We start from the raw sequence: 22,181 nt of genomic DNA on the forward strand, positions 1-22,181 counted from the left end.
CAGTGCCTAGCTTAATGCCCAGCAGGCCTCACTATCTGCTCGTTGAATAATGAATTACCTTAACTCTTGGTCAGAAGAAGGGAGCATGTCAAGGTTCAAGTATATTCAAAAAAGATGATGTATTCAATGAAATCTGAATGACTACGATTGATGCAGATTGCAACATCTGTCATGCAAAGGCAGAACCCGGACTGGACCAGCTGAGATCCATGGGGCCGAGAAAATCTTATACCCACTGTCCACAGGGCCTTGGACTTGGCGTGAGGCTGGCCAGCGGGAGCCAGAGGGGGCTGCGGTGCATGTTCTCCCTTACTTTGGCATCACCAAAGTGCCCGATACACCAAGTTTTCAGTCCCCACCCGCTCTCCAAGCTGTTACAACCACAAAGTTAAATAACAGAATAAACATTTCTTCTTCTTGACAGCACACTTGCCTAGTACTTGTCTGTGGCTTCTAATTTGGCCAAATCAGGACACACACTTGCCAAAAGTGTTTGCTATGGTGGTAGAACATGTCCAGTGTGGAATCCAAATGGAAGAGAAATTCTCTGTAGATAGCAAGGTCTTCTAGAAGACACTGAGCCAAATGCAATAAATCCTACAACACTGCAGAGCTCCCTCCCACCTCCACGTTCTACAGATAAAGAAATGGAGGCCCAGAGAGAAGCGACTGCCTTCAGATCACACAGAGAGTAAGCAGCAGGCCTGAGATACCAAGCCAGGCCCTACAGCACATTTTCCATCCCTGACATGTGAAGGAGTTTTCCTATTCTAGGACAAAAACCTCCAAGGCCTTACACATTCACGGCTGGCAGAGTTACTTTAAAGAAGACGGGTTTCTCTGCTCTCCTTTTGCAAGGCCCTACATTTCTGCGACACCAAGTTCTCTCTGCATCCTGTGGACCAGCATGTACCTGTCCAGATCAGTGGAAGGCTCCTCCTAGGGCTGACTTTGGTGGCTGGAACAAGAGGCCAGCAAAGCGAGGGAGCGGGCAGGGGAGGGAGGCCTGGCTGGATGCTGAGGAGAGAGAGCGAGACCACAGGTACAGGATTAAATAGGCTTTTATTGTCACATTCACGGCTTTGTCAGGCGTACATTGCAGACTGTTGTGCGGCATCAAAATAAAAATATCTTCCTATGGTGAAGAAAACTGCCCTGAGGGGAGGGTGGCAGCATGTCTCCTCCCATCCACCAGCCCAGAGCTGTCTGTAGAGAGCAGACAGGAAAACCAAACAAGTCTGTCTGAAAATGGCCTGCAATATCCCAAGCCAAATCCCAAGCAGTCGTGTTAAGGCGAACAAAGAATGCAATCTCGACAAATGGAGACCGTTCGACAGGAAAGAGGACCTCTGAAGCATGAGCTGGCGCACATCCCTCTTCGGACCGCATCATCTAACTAGCACAGGAGCAGGGCCAGGAGAGCCTCCTCTTTCACTGTCTCTCTTGGGATGTCTTTGCTCCTGTCGGTTTTGTGGAAGTCAAAGGAAAGGCAGTTATGTTTCAAAACACACAGGTGCTCACCTCACGGTTAATGGCAGGTTTTGTCATTTGCAAGCTCAGAACCAAAAAGCCCCTGGGACTTCAGGGGCCCCATTTCACATCTTTTGGGCAAAATGAGAAGAGAAGCGGTAATTAAATAACAGCCTAAGTGCATCCCAATATAAAAATCTATACGCGCACACACACGTACACACACCCGCAAGCACACACCCACACCACTTTGTCTCCAAAATGGCAACTTTTTTCCCTTATAAGTACTATTCTTCAAATGTAAAACAAATCTTTAATCACCAACATAATGAAACGGATTTGTTTCCATTATAGGCCCTTCCCCATAGGCCTTCCATAAAACTACATTAATAATTTCATTCGAAGGCATAAATCAATTACCTCCTTTATACATAATCTCTGGGGAAAAAAAATCACATTTGGAATCTTTTTGTTACAAAATCTAGATAAGATGCCCAAGGCTCTTTCCTTGTACTCTGTGTGCCCTCTATCTTCAGGCAGTGACGTCGCCACTGGAGCCCATGACCTCGATCTTGACCTCGCACACCAAGAACTCTGGGACCTACTTCCATGGGTGATTGTTTACTGGGAATTAGTATTCCTATGTAAAAAGGCAACCATTTTAAGTGATACACACATCTGGCTAGTAAAAAAGTTGAAACAGAACCCTTCCCTTCTGATCTCAAAAGGGCATGCAGCTTGGAGAAGGTACGTCCGATGTGTTCCAATCAGGCTAATTCTTAGAATTATCAAAATTTCTTTTCTGGCAAAGAATAATTTGGCTCATCGTAGAAAGTTTCTTTGAAGGCTACTGCTGAACCTGCTTCCCTTTCAAAAACTAAATTTCAAGGCATGATAGTGCAAGAGGTAAGTTTTTGATTTTTATAGGACATTTATAGACTAATTGTGCTCAGTCTCCAATTCCCAATTTATTTTAATGAAAATACGGCGACCAAAACTAAAAGGTTTCTATAAATTTCACTTTGCCTAATTGACCAAGACATCCATGGATCTCATCAGTATTAGTACAACTTGATTATCCTAATGCTTCCATTATGAAACTTGCAAACTGTATCACGAGGCGGGTAAAGCCATGGAGGGCAAGTCTCTGCGTGCCTTCTGTGCACAAGAAGCCTCCTCGGGGAGTCTCCATTTCTGCAAAGCAGTATTTTTCTCTGAAATTAAGTCCCCTAAAAGACCTTCGACAACAGAGAAGAAAAGCAGTGCTACACTGAGAGTCTGTGGCATTCCCTCATATCTGAGAGGTCTGAGTGCTCCTGGAGTCTCCGTCAGGATGCGTCGTCGGCCGGGAACCCCGCCTGTGTAAGCACTCGCTAGGAGAGGGACCCCCAGGACCACAATCACTGTCTTCTGAGTCATCCGCATTGTCTCCCACTGCTCTGTGGGGCAGGGGCAGGGCTGTGCTGTTGCCAGAATACTTCAATCCTGCATTTGTGGAAACAAAACTGGAGGAGCCTACAGCCTGAGGTCGAGGCATAAAGACGCTACTGTCCAGGAGAGAATGGCCCAAAGTACTCTCTTGATAGGCTGGGTTAAAGTCTGAATAAGGAGGGGGTGGGTCAGAGGGCTCGGCATCTCCAAGGGCGCTGCCTTCCACCTCAAACCCAGAATATGGCAGCCGAGCACTGAACACTGGCTCTGAACTTTCTGCAGACAACTGCCTGTTCAATAGGGCCTGCTGCAATCCTAGGTGGAAACAGAAGAGGGTTAACATCATATTGTTTATCCTGTTTTTCGTCCCCATGCATTAAGAAGCCCAACTGACCAGCTGTGGTAAATGTTATTAACTAACTAGCAGTCTTCTTTGTTAACTAGTAATTCATGCTGCATCTGAACTTCTTTCGTATAATTTCAGACTCCAGTAGAAAAGCCGTTACATTTACCACTCCATCCATTAATCAGATACCTTATGTGTCTTCTATAGACAAGGCAAGAATGGGCCCTCTTGTTTCTCCCTATGTCCTATTTTACTTGGTCATCTCATCAGCTTCCATGGATTCTGTTCTCTGTGTGCAGAAGATGCAGATCTGTCTAGTTCTGACCGTTCTGCCAACATCTCACCTTCAACATGTTCAAAACCGAATTGTCTTCCTCAACCCCAGCCCTCTCCTCTTCCTAAGCCTGAAGGCCACACCACCCTCCTAGGCCCCAGGTGTCATCTTCAGGACCACTCTCTCACTCCCAGCATCTGTTCTCTATGTCCCGCTCTTCCTTGACATAGCAATCACCCCAGGGCAGGCTCTCATCACCTCAGTCTGGACTCTAATAATCCTCTACTCGCCTGCCAAATTTCAGGTCCAACCCTCCCACCCCAACTGGTCCCAGTCAATAAACTCCTCCAAGGATCCCTAGGATCAACATAAAATTCTCTGACACTCAAAGCCATTTCACAAGCTGGCACCCTCCTCCCCAAATACTCTGGGATGCAGGGATACCAGCTCCACAGCTGTTCTTCAAACAAGACATGCCATCTGCAGACTGCAGGCCTTCTCTCGGCCTCCTGGCCTCCCTTTCTCCAAGAGGCCTTTCCCTGCCCCCTTCCAGCTAGCACTTCTTCTCAGCTGACGCCTCCAACTTATCCTAGCTACACGCTGCTTGCAGGTTACTCCTCCGGGAGAGCAGGGACTTTTGCCCTGTTCTGTAGCCTCCACACTGGGCACGTGGCAGGTCAGGTCCTTAATAAACACTTGTGGACTTAGTTTGTTAATGACACGCAGGGAATGCAAAACTGAAGAAGACACAGTCACTGCCCGACAGAAATGTGTACTCTAACCAGGGGAAGGACAGGGCACATTAATGAGGGGATTAGATCGCTAACTCTCCAGCAGGAGAAGACCCCCCCAGGTCCACCAGTCAGGCATAATCCGAACACTTCTATAGCCGGCCCCCCACCCACCCACAGTCCCCAGGCAGCTCTCGACAACAGAACACTCCCTACCACTGGGCCCAAAGCTTTCCCTGGTTGCTCCTAGCTCTGTGCCCAGGACCAGTTCTTCTCCCATGTGCTTGACTTCCAAAGGCCTCCAACCTGAGCTGGGCCGGAGGGGGGTGACGGTGTATAGGAAGGGGAAGTTTTCACACTCACAAAGCTATAGAATCCTAATGTACTGAACTGTGTCTAAAATGTGGTTGATTTGGAGGGTGGTTAATCCACTATCTCACCAAAGTTACCTACTGAAGTCAGTAGTTTGGATTTCTGATACATTCAACTCTGTTATCTATAATTGGAAATCGTCTCTTCATTATCAGAGCCTCATTTATTAATTTCTTCACACCTTATTAGCACATCTAGCATTTCTAAAACCACATTGACTAAAAATGACAAAAGACAGTGTGGTGTCATGTACCTGGAGTCAGGAAGGCCCAAGTCCAAACCCCTTCTCAGACAGAGGCTGCCCGAGTTCCTCTCTCTAGGGAGGCTAATTCTGGGCAGTGAAGGGGGTGGGGAAGGTGAGCTTCCCTCCAGAACCTTAATAGAAGGATGCCGAGAAATGTGCACCACCAACAGACTTAACTGGGAATGTTTCAAATGCTTCCCTACCATGTGTGATATTGGCTCTTGGTTTCAAATAGATGCTTTTTATCTTTTAGGAAAAATTCCTTTACTTTTTCATAGTTTTCATTATAAAGAAATGCTAAGTTTTTATCAAAGGCCCTTTCTGCAACTATTTTTGTTATAATGTTTATGATCTGTCTTGTCAATATAATTTGTCACATCAACTCTTCTCCTAATATCGAACTATCCTCGTATCCTATTAAAAAACCTATTTGGCTGCAAATGTGTGTGTGTGTGGTTTGTCAATAGTTTGATATTCTGGGGGCCTCTTCTTCTTCATGTTTTTCATCATAAATAGATTTTGTATTTGACTGAAGGCCTTTTCTGCACCTATTGAGATCACAACTTTTATATTACTCAACAAAAATGGGCCATAATTTTCTCTCAGAATTTCCCCCATATTTTGATATTAAAAATTACATTTTTCCATAAGATAGTTGAGTAGCACACCATACTTTCTCTGTTTACGAACAACTTCTGTAATATAGGGATTTCTTAAGTTAGAAAAAAAATAATTTGTGACTTTTACAGGGCAGATCCTCAGTGGCTTGCCCAACTTTTCCCTCTGAGAGTGGTCTATTTTCTAGCACATATTTATAAGAAAAGAGTGACCAGAAGAATTTATGACCAAACAAGAGTTAGAAAACATCACGAAAAGCAAAATGGATAATTTTGATTATATCAAGTTGAAAAGTTTTTGCACAAACAAAGCCAATGCATTCAAGATTAGGAAGGAAGCAGAAAACTGGGAAAGAATTTTTACAACTAGCGTCTCTGACAAGTGCCTCATTTCTAAAATATATAGAGAACAAAGTCAAATTTATAAGAATACAAGTCATCCTGGGGGCAACTAGGGTGTGCAGTTGATAGAGTACCGGCCCTGTATTCAGGAGGACCCGAGTTCAAATCCAGCCTCAGACACATAACACTTACTAGCTGTGTGACCCTAGGCAAGTCACTTAACCCCACTGCCTAGCAAAAAAAAAAAAAAATACAAGTCATTCCCCAATTGATAAAAGGTCAAAGGATATGAACAGGCCATTTTCAGATGAAGAAATTAAAGCTATCTATAGTCATATAAAAAATGCTCTAAATCACTATTGATTAGAGAAATACAAATCAAAATGACTCTGAAGTATCCACATCACACCTATCAGATTAGCTAACATGACAAAACAGGAAAATGATAAATATTGGAAAAGATGTGGGAAAACTGGAAAATTTTTTCTTCTGTTTTGTTTTGTTTCTTCTTTCTTGTGGTTCCTCCTACTGGTTCTAATTCTTCTTTATGGCATGACTAGTGTGAAAATATGCTTAATAGGAATGTATATGTTATAGCCTATATCAGATTGGGACCCATCTTGAAGAAGCAGGAAGGGAGAAAGGGGGAGAAAATTGGGAACTCAAAAGCTTATGGAGGTGAATGTTGAAAACTAAAAATAAATTAATTAAAAAGAAAAAAAGAAAAAGAGTGAAGAGAAGCAGTCATCTCTGATCATTTTTCTAATTTCTTTTGCATTCCTATGATTTCTTCTTGCTCATTTCTAATTGTGAAAATCTGAGTTTTCCTTCTTTTTTTGACTAATTATTGACTAATTTGCTAATTACTTATCAATATCATTGGGTCTCTCATGAAGACCCAAACAATCTGACCAACTCTTAGTTTAAACATTTCAACTGTCCTTTCATTTTCCATTGTGTTAAAATCATCCTCGCCCTCCTTCCACTTCTGTTGGGTTGTTCACTCCTTTTCTAGCTTCTTTTAATGTAGGTTTGACTAATTCAGTTTTCCTCCTTCTTCCTAATGGAGGGGTTTGGAAGGATAAATCTGCTACTGAGGGACACTGACTGTACTCTATCGAATTTAAGTATATTGGGATTAAAAAATGAATCATATAGTCTTTGTCATCTGAAATGTTATGTTCCCATTTATTTCTGGCAAAATCAGTAATTGAGAGTTTTGACTGCAAAGAACTTAAACTAACCCTACCAGTATAACATCAACATGTGTCATGTCACCTAAAAAAATGAATCACAACTCCCATCAGAGCTCTGATCCAATTCTTTCTCATTAAGACTCCCAGAGGCCCATGTTAAGTTCAGAGCATTATTCAATCTTCCTTTCATTTTTCCAAATTTTTACCAACTTGCTTATTCATAATGACAGCAACAATAAAGCTGCCAACATCAACTTAATGAAAATTAAAATTTATCAATTCACCCAAAGTTTTACATCATTTATACCTGACAGCACTTATGGTTTCAAGCCCCATATTCCCCTTAGCAGAATGGAAGTTCTTTCAGGGAAGGGGTTGTGTCACTTTTCATCTTTGTATGCCCAGAACCTTGCAGGATGCCTGCCATCCATCTATTTATCTTTCTATCTCCCAGTATCTGTTTCCACTCAACCCAAATAAATTATCTGAACTGAGTTGCCTTTTTGAGCTTCTTGGAAATTCCATTCTCCATTTATTCCACACTCATTGTGTGACCAGCATTGTCCTAGGCACTGGGGTGAATACAAAGCTTTGATTACATATGGCTCCTGACTTCAGGGAACTTCAAATCTAACAGAGGAGATGGCATAAACATAAAAAATGTTAATACACGAGTGCAACAAAAGTACCAAGTAGCAGGTGAAATACAAAATCGAGTCCAAGCTGGTCTCCTTACAAGTTCAAGAGGGGGGATAATTTCATGGCAAAGTCTTGTAGCATTCTGAGATGAGAATCTATACTTGGGCAATGCCATTCTGAACAGGGATGTGGGAACAGATGGAAGAGGAAGTTCCAGGATGGATCCGGCAAGCGATCAGCCATGGGATGTAAGGGAAAGGGAAAGGTGAGCACACACCTGCATCTCAGCATTCTTGCCAGAAACAGAGAAGTCTGGAGAAGGGCAGGCTTTGGGGAAACACAGCATTCCCTTCTTGATGTGAGTTTTGATGCTGACACTGGATACTCACATAGACAACTGAAGAGGCAGTTACAGTACGGCTGGTTTCATAGATTTAGAAGTCATCTGCATAAAAATGATACCTGACCCCACAAGAACAGATGACATCACCAGGGAAAAGAATTTCCAGAGGAAAGAGGGCCTAGGACAGAGCACAGGGTAGAGGTGGGGGGCATCCACACTTAAGGGGCTGGAAGAAGAATGATGAGACCAAAGGAAACCGAGGAGGAGCAGTCAGACAGGCAGGTGCAGAACCAGGACAGAGCAGTGTCACAAAAGTTAAAGAAAGGGAAAGCGTTGGTCAAAATCTGCTTATTCTCCAAGAAGGCTGAGAAATAAGGAAAAGCCATCATATCTAGCAGTTAAGAGACCACCGGTCACCTTGGGAAAGGTAGTTTTACTAGAGAGGCAGAGCTGGAAATTAGACTGCAAGGGGTTAAGAAGTGGTGGGGTGGAGGATTGAAGAAGAAAGGACAGCCCATGAGGATGATTCTTTCTAGGAATCTGGCAGTGAAAGGGAAGAGAGAGACAGGAAAATAATACAGGAGGCTGAGAGGGTCAAGTGAAGGTTTTCTAAGGATGAGACACATCTGAGTATGTCTGCAGGCAGTGGGAAAGCAGCCAACAGTTAGGGAGAGATTAAAGTGGGGGGGGCAGAATGCTAGAAGAGACAAGCTCCCAGAGGGCATGGGAGGGTATGGGAGAGAAGGTCCAAGAAGTGGTTTCCCTTCCCAAGAAGCAGGGCCAGGACTGGAGTAAATAAAGAAAGGAGAAGTTGAGACGTAGAGAGCTTAAATCAAAGGAAATGAGGGCTCGCACAACAAAGTTACACATTTTCAGCAAAATAAGAGATGAAAGATAACCAGGGAGTAGGAGAGGTTGTGGTAACACTGAAGGCTTTTAAAAAGAAAGCTTGCATAAAAGCCTGGAAAGACTGATGCGAACAGATGCAGACCAGAGTCAATGGCAATATACACAGTAACTACAGGAACGTAAAAAGTGAATGGAATGAAACTACAAAGAGCCAGGAGGCCTTGAATGAGGATGGAGGAGAAACCCACCCACACCACCCCCTCCTGGGTCCCTGTCTCTGAGGACAGGGAGGCCTGCTCGTGCTGCTCACTGCACGTGCTGTCAGACTTTCCCAGCGTATCGAGAGGTGGCACATGCTTTCTCCTCTTCTTGTTCTTTTCTGTCACACGGAATGATTCTCCCGAAGTGGAAAGAGAAGGAAGACTAGACTAGGGAAAATGATGAGGATGGAAAAAGAGGGAAGACACTAATAAAAACTGATTTTAAAAAAGAAAGAAGGCTTAGAGCAGACACTAAGGGAGGGAGTCACAACGAAACAGCATGAATCTGCAGGAGACCCAGTCCAAGTGGTCCAGTGACTTTCTCCAGCAATATGCAAGCTGAGGAGCAGGCTGGCAGGGGTGTGCCAGGGTCTGCAGGGTGGTGAGGGGGCGAGGATGGAGGACAACGTACAGTCCAACTGTGCAGGAAGGAAAGGCAGGGCAGGGCAGAGAGGGCAACAGACTGGGATAACAGGGAGCAAGCAGAGGCTGCCACAAAGATGAATTAGTAATTTCAGTTATATCAATGGAGGAAGGAGGAGAGAAAGAGCAGGGGATGGTGACCAAAGAGGGAATTAGATAGTTCCAAATGACAGTGGTGATGAGTAAGCATGACATCAAGAACTTGAGCCTTCTTGGGGATGGCTGAAGTGGAGTACACATACAGGTCTTGGCAGCTGAGGACAGTGAGGAACTGGGAGGCCAGGGACAGTCAAAGTCCTCAACCAACAGTTCATTTCAATCGTTTCCCATGGATCCCACCTCCTGCTCCAAATCTAAACAATTCAGACAGATTGAGGCTGGGGGCAGGGGACTTGGCTGCAATGAAGAAATAGCTTGGGCACCAGCAGCAGGAGCTCACACCCTCAGTCAGCTTGACCATCAGGTCCCTTTCCGACAACCCTCCGGGCCTCTCCTTATTCGTCTCACTTTCACACCCAACTTTCTCTCACACTTCTGTCTCTGACGATAGTGATGTCTGTCTTCTGTGCATCCTCCCTCCACAGGGCCTTGAACACACAGATGCTCCTTGAAGACAGCCCATCTTGGGTGACCACATCCTGTGCCCTATACAACTCAAACCTATGCCAACCACTCTGTGTTCATATTTTGCTTTCATTTGTTTTTTTTTTCCTCATCAAAAAGACTCAAAAGAAACACTCTGAGGAAGGAAAAGGACCTGCCCATCCCTCCTCAGATCATGAAGTGGGTTTGCGCCACGCTCCTTCCTATACAACATAGCTTTGAAATGGACAGACCACAAAACACTTTCCTGACAGTCCCAAGTTAATCTCGGAAAAAAAAAAAAACAACCAACTTACTTATTTCTTGCTCCTTTTCATTCTTCCTGTGAGTGATTTGTCTTTTTAATTTGTTCACCTCTGCCTGAAAAGACTCGACCATGCGCTCGCTCTTCTCTACGTCTATGCACACTGCCTGGGGAGAAGTAAAACAGGAACAATTAAGCCTCAGGCCTTGCAGGACTCCCCAGAACAGCCTTCCTCATGAAGGGGAGTGTACGGGAAGCTGACACTGGACACCAGACCCAGGGACAGCCGGGCCGAGCAGGCCAAAGTGGAAATGCTTCCTCGATTCTCTTCAAGTAAATAACCAATAGACTGACTCCTGTTCACCTCTTCAATCATGTGTATCATTTTTTCCCTCACACAACGAATAAGAAATAACAACTATCGTGGGGAACTTCTTACGGTTAGTCTACAAAGTGTTGTACGTTAAAGCCTCTAAAACTAAGAACTAAATGGCTTCAAATTTCACTTAACATTCCAAAATGACCAAAACAAATTAGTCAATATTTATGGAAAGTCTATGCTGCACTGAAAAATGTACTTCTAGAGCTGACATCAAGCTGGATGAAGAACAATTTGAGATCAGGCTGTCTACAACTCTACCCATTCAATGACTACAGTTCCTGAGTGACCAGACCCCCTTTCCCAGCATCCTACTCTGCAGCCTTTTTTGTGTTTGCTTTGTGAGAAGGGCAAAGGGCAATCTCAAATTAAGGGCAGAAAGGGACGCACATTTCACTGTGGACAAAGCGCTGTCGGCTTCGCGATGCCTTCCTCCTACAGAGAGAGAACAACCCTAGGATACAGCTATGACCTCAGCCCGTCCCCAGGGCATGATAAGGGAAAGGGAAAAGGAACCATGCGAGGGAGGGCAGGGACACTGGAGGTGGGTCACTAGTTCCGAAGCGGGGCCTTCTTGGCCTCCGGAACTACTCCTCTCTGTGTCTTTCTGCCTATCTTCTCTCCAGGATCTACTGCTAGTCTAGAATCTCTTTTTGGTTCTTTTCATAGTGACCCATGATGTTGGCTACATGTAGTATGAGTTCAATTAACTTTTGTCGACTTGCTGGAGAACATCACCATCATTTATATCTATCCAGGGAAAGGCCACTTTAAATCCCTCAAACCCTGAATACAGCCTTTTACGTCCTCACTGCATGAGGAGCTCATCTGCTGGCGGCTGCTGAGGAGCTAAGAGGCAGCAGCAACTTCCCAGCTTCCATCTCCAATGTGGCTGCTGAGCAGACTTCATCTAGCTCCAGTCTCCAGCACTGTCGTCAAAGCACAATTAGCTGGGCCTCAGTGCTCCTCCCAGGTGTGGTTCCAGATGAAGGAGAGTAGGCTTCCAGGATCACAGATTTAGAACTGGAAAGGCCCCAGGGCCAGTCTCTTCAGTGTACAGATTAGGAAACTGAGGCCATAAATACACCTCTCAGGTAAGTAAAGATCACTTGGGAATGGAAAAGGAAGATTTTTTAACCTTGAAATGTCAATTCATGCAGTAAGCATGTCAAACTGGCACAGGATAAATGTAACTCGACCCAGGATGGTGGCTTGCATTTGCTTGTTTGCTCTATCATGAGCAGCATGCATTAAGTCAGAGGTTAACATTCATTGTTGGTATTTTCAAAAATCATTGTTGATCCTACTTTCTCTCAGTTCTCTGCAGTTCAAAATCAAAGAGCACTCTTCTACAGCGATGGGTTATTTAAAATTCAAGCTGAACTGAAATCAGCCACCAAAGTGAGTTCATTTTAAAACAATTATGAGTTACCTGGACTTTTTCCTGAAGCGCATTATACACCTGATAAATTGCCCTGATGTCCTTCATCACTCCATCCTTATCGAAAAAGTCAGTACTAGGAGAGACACAAAGAAAAAAACCATTAGTTAGAAAGCAGTTATGCTAATGGTCTCTTTAACTTCTCCAGTAGGATAATCTCGCCCTCCCATACTCCACTGCCAAACGCACGGACCCTAAGGTGACTATCCGGGCAAAACAGCAGAGATACTGAATCCATTTGTAAAATGAGGGGAAGGTGAAATGACCAATTTTAGGGTAAGAAAATGAAAAGAAAACTCTTCCAATTGTTTTAAAGAACATTCTATTCTATGGTTCTTAAAAAACTGTTCATTCTATCCATGTGCTTTGTAGAATTTTCAAATAGTCTTGTAAATGATACAAATGTTGGCAATAATATGCCATAATTTCAACACGAGATTGTTAAAACTGTATAAATTGGGGTAGCTAGATGGGGCAGTGGATAGAGCACCAGCCATGGATTCAGGAAGACCTGAGTTCAAATCTGGTCTCAGACACTTGACACTTACTAGCTGTGTGACTCTGGGCAAGTCACTTAACCCTGATTGCCTCACCAGGAAAAAAAAAAAAGGAAGAAGAAATAAAACTGTATAAATCATATAAATCATGGTGGGCCAGAGAACTGCCTTAATTGCTGGTGAATAAGAAAAAGTGTTCCTACGTGGTAATGAAAACCAATTTTATGTCCAATTTCTCAATCAGCATGAGATATAAGTGAGATAAGGCCGCCCCTCAGGCTCTGACTTACCCGTGCTCCTTAATAACTTTGGCATAGCTCTGAGAAGTGTTTGGCACTGAAGAAACTTTGTATTCCTGCTGGCTGGTGTTGCCCAGGTTGGGGATAGTGAGCGACACCCTTTGATTATACCTGCAGGGAAATTTCAGAAAGGTGACTTATGAAAGGCTAGGCTTTTTCTCTGGGCTTGAGTTTCTGCAAACCCGAGTTTTGTTCTTGGGCTACATGAGAGACCTCAAAGGGAGAACTAAGAGAAGGGCTCACTCTTCCACCTCTTCAGACAACCCAATTGGCCTTATACAATTAAGTTAGTTTTTCCTTCTCTTAGACTCTAAGACTTGGAGCAATCTTCTAAACAATCCTACTCCAGTGACTCCTCGTGGCCTGACCCTGGGTTCTCAAAGGCCATGACAGTGGAAGGTAAGTTCTAGGAAGTTCCACTATGCTGCAAAGTCTTCAAAGTTTCATCTCCACAACATGTGACATCTGCCTTCCAATGACTGGCCTCTCTGAGCCAAGAGACGGTCCTCAGCAAGAAGCTGATCCTGTGATAATGGGACTCTGTCCTTCGTAACAATTCATGAAACCAAGAAAAATGCAAAACAGCCTTCATTCTGAGTAGCCCCCTTGAATTTCTGGCAATAACAGCAGCAGTGCTGGAAAGGAAGGCAAATGGTACACAAATTATACTGTTTTGAGACCATCTAAAACACAGGTGAACTTTGTGTCACAAAGCCCTTCTGAGTCATGTTTTTAAATGCATAACATAAAATGCAGAGGATGAGAAAGGACACCAATTCTATTGAAATACAGTTATCAAAATATTTAAAATACAAGTTTATGGACCCTAGGGGCAAGAATATCTGCTCTAAAACCTTAGTTTTGTTCTCGGTCCTTTAAATGCAAGCTCCTCGTCCACTGCCCAGTGAGTACACACACTACTCGAAGAACCGACTTTCGTCCATCCTGACATTCTCGCTACAAATGAAACTAGCGAAAAAACCTTGCAATTAAGTGAGATGAATTAATTTGACCCTTTGACCTAGTGATCTCATAAGTGAGTTTATGCCCAAGGAGGTCAACTACAGAAAGGTTCCATCGACACCGAAATACTCGCAGCAATATTTTTGACAGCAACAACAAAGCTGGAAAGAACGTATGCACCTATTGACTGAGGAACAGCTGAATACACTGTGGCATACAAATATGATAAAATATTATCACATCATAAGAAATGACGAATTGTGAAGAATGCCGAGGAACACAGAAAGATGAGAACAAACTGATGCAAAATGAAGAAAGCAGTACCAGGAGAACTATACTAATAATGACAATGACAACACGAATGAAAACAGAGGGACCTAAACAAATGATGCTTCCAGATGACTGATGATGACTGACACACTTTCTCTCTTTTAAGAAACTTTTAATTCAGTAGCCATGATTCCAGACGGCTAGTGGTGATGCATGCCACCCATCCACCCATGTCTTGACAGAGTGGGGATGGCCTCAAGATGGAGGATAAGAGTAAGAATATGCAGAGACAATGTGGGAAGCTCTGCCTTGACGATGCACGTGTGCTACAAGAGCTTTTCCAATGAAGGCGGGGAGGACTGAGTAGGAGAATAAGGGCAGAAAGGGAAATGGTAGCAAAAAGAGGGGAGAAGGAAGGAAGGAAGGGAGGGAGGGAGAAAGGAAGGAAAGAAGGAAGAAATGGAAGGAGAGAAAGAGAGGGAAGGAGGGGGGGAGGGAAGAAGGAAGGAAAGGAGGGAGGGAGGGCCACCAAGGTATTTTTTTAAAAAATACAGAGAAGAGCAGGAAGGCCGGAAAGAAACACAAACAAACAAGAAGCTTTGAAAGCTATAGGTTGCATTTATTATACACTTAAAGAAAAGCAAGTTATACATAATAGAGATTTGCAATTTCATGTACAATCTTCTTTTTCTGTTCCACTTTATATATGGAAGTGCCCATTTTATTTGGTATTCAAGTTCAGAATAAAAATAAATAAGTTCATTAAAAAAAAAGATTAGTTCCAAATACTACATGCTCTGTCAGCTGCCATCCTGCTTTTAAGGGAAGGTATTATGTTGTTAGAATTAGAAAGTGAACTGTCATGTCAAAAAGGAAGCTAGTTAAATAAATACATATTTTTAAGATTAATGAAAGTTGCAGCTAAGTGGAAGGATGGACCATAGGTTCTCCTTGGACACAGAAATAAAGAGAGGGGACAAATCTGGTTTATTGTATATTGCAAAGAATCTAGATTCAGCATTTCACTGGATACCTAGTATTCAAAATCAGTACAAGCAAAAAGATCACCACAAAAAATGGCAACTTATGAACCAATATCTGTGGCAGAGGATTAGGAGGCAAAGAAATTTTATCAAGAGTTCAGAAAGACCCTTCAAATTAGATCAACATTTACTTTAATCCTTGGTGAATTCAAAGTAACGGTGGGCATAGAGTAGGATGGCAAAAAATACTTTGGAAAACATGGTTCAGGAGTAAGAAATGAGAGCAGGGAAAAGATTATAGATACTATAGAAGCCTTGCACCTAAGGATCAAGAATGTTTTCTTCAAGAAAAGAACTGGATGAAATTGGATCCAGTAAACACCAAATAATGGCACAAAAAAAAATGACTACACATTAACAAACAGGAAATAACTGAGTACCAATGAGTTATTCCCAAACTAGTTTTCAGTATACAGCTGGACGCTGATTGTTGGAGCAAAGACTAAAATCAACACCAAACTCGAAAAATCAAAATGAGATGAAAGAATACAAATAAGGTGACCCTAACCTGATACATTTTAAAGAGCTACTGATACTCCCAAATAGGAAACGGATAAAAAAGACACTTACACAGCTATCATTATTTCCTAGGGTGATGTAAATAAATTGCAAAATAAAGCAATCAAGCATAAATCACATCAGCCAAGGACAACAGCTCAGACCATAGATGCATTTATTTAATATTACAGTGGGATATTTTGAACAGTATGGTTTCATAAGAATGCAAAGGAGAAGAGGAAAAGTAAAACTTGCAGAAATCTTGGCAAAAGATCTGACAAAGTTGGATCACATCAAGGACATTTAAGAGTGAATGTGGAAAGACAACAAATGGACCCACAAAGTAGAAAAGATCAGTCTCTATTTCTATAAATAAATTCATCTCTTTCCTGATGACAGTGGAAGCATCACTTTGGGATCCTAACATCATAGTCCTATGTGCTTCATGGGAAACAACAAATGACCTTAAAGACAATAAAGATGCAGAGGTCTCTGGTGGAAATAGAAATGTCCAGGGCACTGAGATGAGGGACTGATTCCCAAGAACCAAAGGCTTGGGAAAAATCATGGACCAAAAAAGGGTAATCGAGAAGCTATCCCTAACTGCCAACACATGAGCCTAAAATTCCCCTCTCTGCCAAATCCTCAGGAGAATAACACAGGTACACCAGAAGGGTCCTTTGTGGAGCTGTGAATGGAGGGGGACAGATGCCTTCCCAAATCCACATCTTAACACTCCTACGCTGGTCTGAAACGTAAAGAGAATACAAGATTCCACTAGGCTTCCTATTTGTTGACTGTAAAAAAGTAGGTGTCTTAGGAGAGCAAAATGTCACCATGACACAACCATAGAATCTCGGGGACAGACAGGGCCTAGCACTGTCCAGTCCAACTTCTTCCTAAAGAGAATCTGCTTGAGGAGCTATGTGTTACATGGTCCCTGCCCAATCTCTCTCTCTCTCTCTAGGCAGCCCATTCTAGTTTCAAAGTTTTTTCTAATTCTAAATGGAGCCAGGCCTGACCCTGCAAGGCCTCTCTACCAACAAGGTACCTCCTGTGCTTGTGTCAGCATCCCAGGATCACTGGGTTACAGGTTTAGATCAGAAAGGGACCTTAATGGACACCCAGTCAATCCCATTTTACAGACAAAGAAACTGAGAACCAGACATTAAGATCACACAAGCAGAACGTGGCAGTTAGGATTCAAATCCAGGTCCTTTGACATCAAATCCAACATAAAAGATTCTCTGAAAGATTTAACAACAGAGATTACTAAATGACCCTCCAATTCTTAATAATGAGGCAACATATGCTTGCCAAAGATGTTTACCACTGTTATGCGGGAATAACCAGGGCAAAATCCAAATGAAAGAGCGATATTCCCAATAGATACATCCTGCAGACACTCCTATTTGCTGAGAACACTGGTAGGAATGCATAAAGCCCCAGCACATTGCAAGACTTCCCAACCCTAACCCTAACCCCACAATGAGACCTATAATTATTCAGAAGAGTATGGCCTAACTCTTCACATAGGAAAAATCAAGTGGATGAAAGATGTCTATTGTCCAACTACGATGTACAGTTGGACAGATAATCCACAGAGGTAGATTACATATTTATATCACTACCTACTATCTCATGAACAATGAAATGAGCCCAGAAGTGGAGGGTGTGAGAAGGCCGGACTGCCTTTGGGAAATTGTGCAGGGTTTTAAATGACCCTGAAATGAAGGTCTAACTTTTTAACATCAGTATTTTCCAGTGATTCTGAATAGGTGGGAATAAAGGAACACCAGTCATTCAAGAATTAAGAGTTGTGGGTCACCCCAAGGGCAGTGGAGAAGGACACTGTAGGCACAAGTGTCCTGCATCCTATTACCAAGGAAGAACTGAGCCAAAGCAGACCATCAGAGGGAAGTACGACCAGAAAAGGAGGAGGGCCAGCCACCATAATGGAAGCAAGGGAGAATCAACAGACAGTCCACATTTTCCAATGGTTGCTACATTACGTCAACAGTCACAAAGATCTTCCCAGCCTACTTGGGGTACCTGACATGGAAGATGGGCACAAGGACAAAAGAGATGCACAGGAGGAAAAAAGTTAGAAAGGGATGTAATTTGCATCACTGGAAACAGTACCTAGGCTAATGAGATCACAAGTGAATTATAAAGGTAAGTCAAGGTCAGCTAAGCATACATTAATTGTAAGCTCCTTGTGGGCAAGATCCATATATTTCCTCTACAACCCCACAGCAACCAGAACAATGCTTAACACACAATGTTAAGTGAAGGCCTCATCTAGCTGATACACTCTAACAAATACTTATTTGATAAGAACAACTGTTATTTGTAGATTATATTACAGTTTACCAAGTACTTTACGTATATTATCTCATTTCAACATCATCATTGCACTGGACAAGGCAGATTTATTTTATTGCGTGTAGATTTCCTGTGGACAGGGCAATTTTGTGATTGTTTTGCTTCTTTGCAAAGCTGCCTTAGCATATTTAGAAGACTCAAGGCCCCCTCCCTGAGCCTGGAGTAGAGGTGATTCCCAGATTCCCTAGGCTACACTAGCAGAGGTTAATCTCTCCTAGGTTCTCCACCAGGCTGGAAGAGCTGGGCACATGGCTCCCGTGACACACCGAGACCGCGTGTCATCCAAAAGCCAGCCTAGTTAAACTGGGACAAGCTCATTACCAGGGCGGCCACAATAACTCATAAAATCGTCAGGGAGGTGGAGAAAATACTAACACACATGGTGTTTCTGTCCAGGAGGAAGTATCAATACCAGTGAAGTCAGAGAGCCCTAAAACGTTAACACAGTTTTGCTTTCACAAGTTAATCAGGTCAAACCCTCGTTATTCCGCGGGTGGATGCACTTTAGAATACTGCTTCCTCCATCTACCCTTTCGAGTGTTTATCAGACTCTTATAACAAGAGACAACCACAGCAGTAAGATGTATCCTCACTAATGGTAATACAGAAGACCTGATTTCTACCTGCTTTTAGACATTTTTTTTTCCAAATCTGAACTTGACAGTAAAACACATTTCTCCCGGTTACGTCTCTATCATCCAAATTGTGATAAGTGTCAGAGGGTGAAGATCCATCTACCGGCACGTCAGAGGCTCTAAACCACACAACAGTACATATTCTCACAGTGGACGCCAGCATGAGACACAATTCGCCGGGAGGAAAATCTCCCTTCTTTACCTTCGGTTTGGTCTAAACAGGACGTATTCTAAGGCGTGAGTGGCATTGTTTGCAGTGGAGATGAAGCTGACGAGAAGGAAGACGAGGTCAGGCGCCCCCAGGACGCGTGTCAACTGCTTATGGAGGACCTGCTCCCTGTAGGACATCTGCTGGTGAGTGTTCCTCCTAAACCGGTACCACCCAATGACGCTCTGCAACAGAAGCACACGCGAGAAAACAAAGGGTGAGGACAAGAGAGAAAGAAGACGACTAAGCACCTGTCATCTCTGACCACAAGGTCACCAAAGGGAAATAAGCAAACTCAGAAACCCTTCCTGGAAGGTTCAAATGCAGATCGAAGCAGACTATCTGCTGTTTTTTCTCTTCTGTGGAGTTTTGTTTCCTCTTTCTGGTGGTTCCTCCCATTGGTTCTAATTCTTACTCACAACATCACTAATGTGACCATATGTTTAATAGGAATGTATATGTAGAGCCTGTATCAGGTTGCGTGCTGTTCTGGGGATGGAGGTGGGGAGGGAGGGGGAGAAAAATTTAAAACTCAAAAGCTTAGAGAAGTGATTGTTGATAATTAATTAAAATAAATTAATTTAATTAAATAAATTAATTTTTTAAAAAAGAAAAGAAACCCTTCCTGGAGGCAGCTTCAATTAGATTGATCTGAATTAAGAGGTATGGCAGACATTGGTTTTTGGATGGTGAATGTCTTTGAAAATGTTTTTTATACAAAAACAAAATTTTTAAAAGTTAAATGTAGTTTTAAACTCTTAGCCTCCTCTTAAAATGAACAGTTAAACTCATATAATCATACAGAGGATAAGAAACCTAATGTTCACAATTCTTTAAAGGAGGGTTAGGTTAAAACTAATGACATTGCCAATATTCTCCTAAAAGATTTTCTCTTGCAACAGCTAGCCTTATGACTGCCCATCTTCCATCTTCATTGCTCCTTCATAATGTGAGGCAGCAGGAAGAAAATACAAGCCCTAGAAAAATACACAGGAAAACGGAAGAAAATGGAACTGAAACATATGCTGATTTCCTGTTGTCTGCCCATTTTCTTTCAGGACTGGAGTTTGCTGATTTGAACTAGAAAAAGGTAATAACATCAAGCAGATTAATTAAAGAAGGTCAAAGCATCAAATTAACTTACTTTTGTGTCCCTTAAACTTCAGCTTTTTAGATTTATCAGCCATTGGTGGGGAAAACAAAAAATTACCAAAACAATTTAGGATGGCCAAAATGACAAATACACTTTAATGTATGCTCCTTGCATACAGTATAGGGAACATAATGCATCACTTTTCTTGAAACCTCGAATGAAATTCCCTAGACAAGCTTTCACAGCTAATGAAGTCACGTGATAACCTCCTAGCCTGGTGACCTGTCTCAGGTGGGCAGCTTACCCTTTCTACAAAGCCAGCAACAACAAAATGACTCAGTTTGTGAACAAAGGCGGCCCCGGGCAGTTGTTCACAACCTTGGGGGCCCTCTGGAGTACTAAGGGATCCAGGAATCTACAAATAAGCAAGTCCACCATCTGTAGCCTGAATACGTCTGAAGTTATACTACTCTTTTTCAAAATGGTGTAGATGCTGTCGTAAGTACTATAATATTCATTTCAATGTGTTACTGAATTCACAGTGGCTTTTTTTGTCTATTTTCTCAAAGATCCAACCAGTACTACTATCGTGGGGGGGGGGGAGTGTGTAGAAATTTGACATCTGAAAGGGGTGCTATCAGAATCTTACACCATATCATAATAAGCTCCAAACTGTCTGGGTACCAAGTTATACAAGAGCAAAGCAGATTTAAACAATTAGAGCAGAACTGAAAAAGGTACCAAGTAGGAAGAATTTATAAGACGACAAAGGAAAGAGGAAAATTCAGAAGATAAAGCAGACAATTTCCACTACATAAATTTTTAAAAATTTTTGTACAAAAAAAAATACAGCTAGAATAAGAAGATAAGTTGGCAAAAAGAAAGAAAACTTTACATAAAAGTCTGACATCCAAAATACATAAGGAATCTACACAAATAAGACAAAAGACATTTCCTAACAGATAAGGGGCCATAGGCTACAGACAGTTCTCAAAGAAGGGCAATCTCATGAAAAGAATGCTCCAAATCACTAAAAGACACGCAAATCAAAACAATTCTGAGCTATCAACCTTCACATCCATTAAACTGGCCAAGGCAAACACCAAAACCAAAAACAGTAAATGCTGCCAGGATGACAGGAAACTGGAATGATGGGAGACAAGTTACTTAGCGGTTTCTAGAACCACTGGATGCACAAATCCCCCTGTTGGGCCTATACTTAAATAAGATCGATGACGAAATGATCTACCAGCACAACAATTGGCCTCCCTGACACACGAGTCTCGCCTCTCTCCAATCCCTCTCTCACATAGCTGCCAGATTGATATTCCTGAAGCCTGGTCTCACCATATCACCTGCTATCTCTAAAATAAAATGCAGACTCCTCTCTGGAGCACTGAACGTCCTTCACAATCCAGCTACGGTCTACATTTCCAGGCTTTTTACACACTGCACCTCCTCATGCTGTCTCCGCTGCAGCGCCACTAGCCCGTCTGCTATTCCCTCCGCCGAGCATCCGTACCTTCCACTACCCTAGTCTGGGTGCCCCACCCCTACTCTCCCCTGGCCCACCAGGAATGTTCTTCCTCCTCATCACCACCTTTTTGAATCCTTAGCTTCCTTCAAGGCTTGGCTCAAAGGCCAGCTCCTTCATGAGACATTTCCTGATCCCCTGCCCCCACCCTGAAGCAGAGCTTCCACCACAAAGAGTCTTGAATCAGGAATATCAGTCTCCTAAGGTCAAGAGAGTACATCCTTTTTATCTGCATCTCTCCACAGGTCCAAAGACAGTGACTGGCCATATAGGACTTCATCAATTCTCCTGGAATGACTGACACACTTTCTAGTGGTGGTTCCTTCAAAAACAATTATGTTTTGCTCTAAGTCCAATATCTAAACCAAAGAGCATTGATGGATGTAAAATAGACAATTAGGACTCTATGAAATTTAAAAGGTTTTGCACAAACAAAACCAACGTAACCAAGGTTAGGAGGAAAGCAGAAAGCTGGAAAACAATTTTTACAGCAAGTGTCTCTGATAAAGGTCTTATTTCTCAAATACATAGAGAACTGAGTCAAATTTATAA

General features: G+C 42.7%; 1 protein-coding gene across 1 annotated transcript in view; it reads right to left on the bottom strand.

The window, feature by feature from the left end:
- Positions 1–1,043: 1,043 nt before the first annotated feature.
- ABRAXAS2 (abraxas 2, BRISC complex subunit) overlaps positions 1,044–22,181 on the bottom strand; it is a 39,247-nt gene continuing 18,109 nt past the window's right edge. Inside the window, exons 5-9 of the mRNA XM_020973601.2 lie at positions 18,997–19,187; positions 12,992–13,111; positions 12,196–12,280; positions 10,437–10,551; positions 1,044–3,216 (exon numbers count right to left, since the gene is read on the bottom strand). Coding sequence (XP_020829260.1) covers positions 2,762–3,216; positions 10,437–10,551; positions 12,196–12,280; positions 12,992–13,111; positions 18,997–19,187 — 966 coding nt within the window. The 3' untranslated portion in view covers positions 1,044–2,761. The remainder of the gene's footprint in view (positions 3,217–10,436; positions 10,552–12,195; positions 12,281–12,991; positions 13,112–18,996; positions 19,188–22,181) is intronic.

This window comes from Phascolarctos cinereus, unplaced genomic scaffold, assembly GCF_003287225.1.
Source record: "Phascolarctos cinereus isolate Bilbo 61053 unplaced genomic scaffold, phaCin_HiC Scaffold_3;HRSCAF=262, whole genome shotgun sequence".
In the NCBI taxonomy this organism is placed as follows: domain Eukaryota; kingdom Metazoa; phylum Chordata; class Mammalia; order Diprotodontia; family Phascolarctidae; genus Phascolarctos; species Phascolarctos cinereus.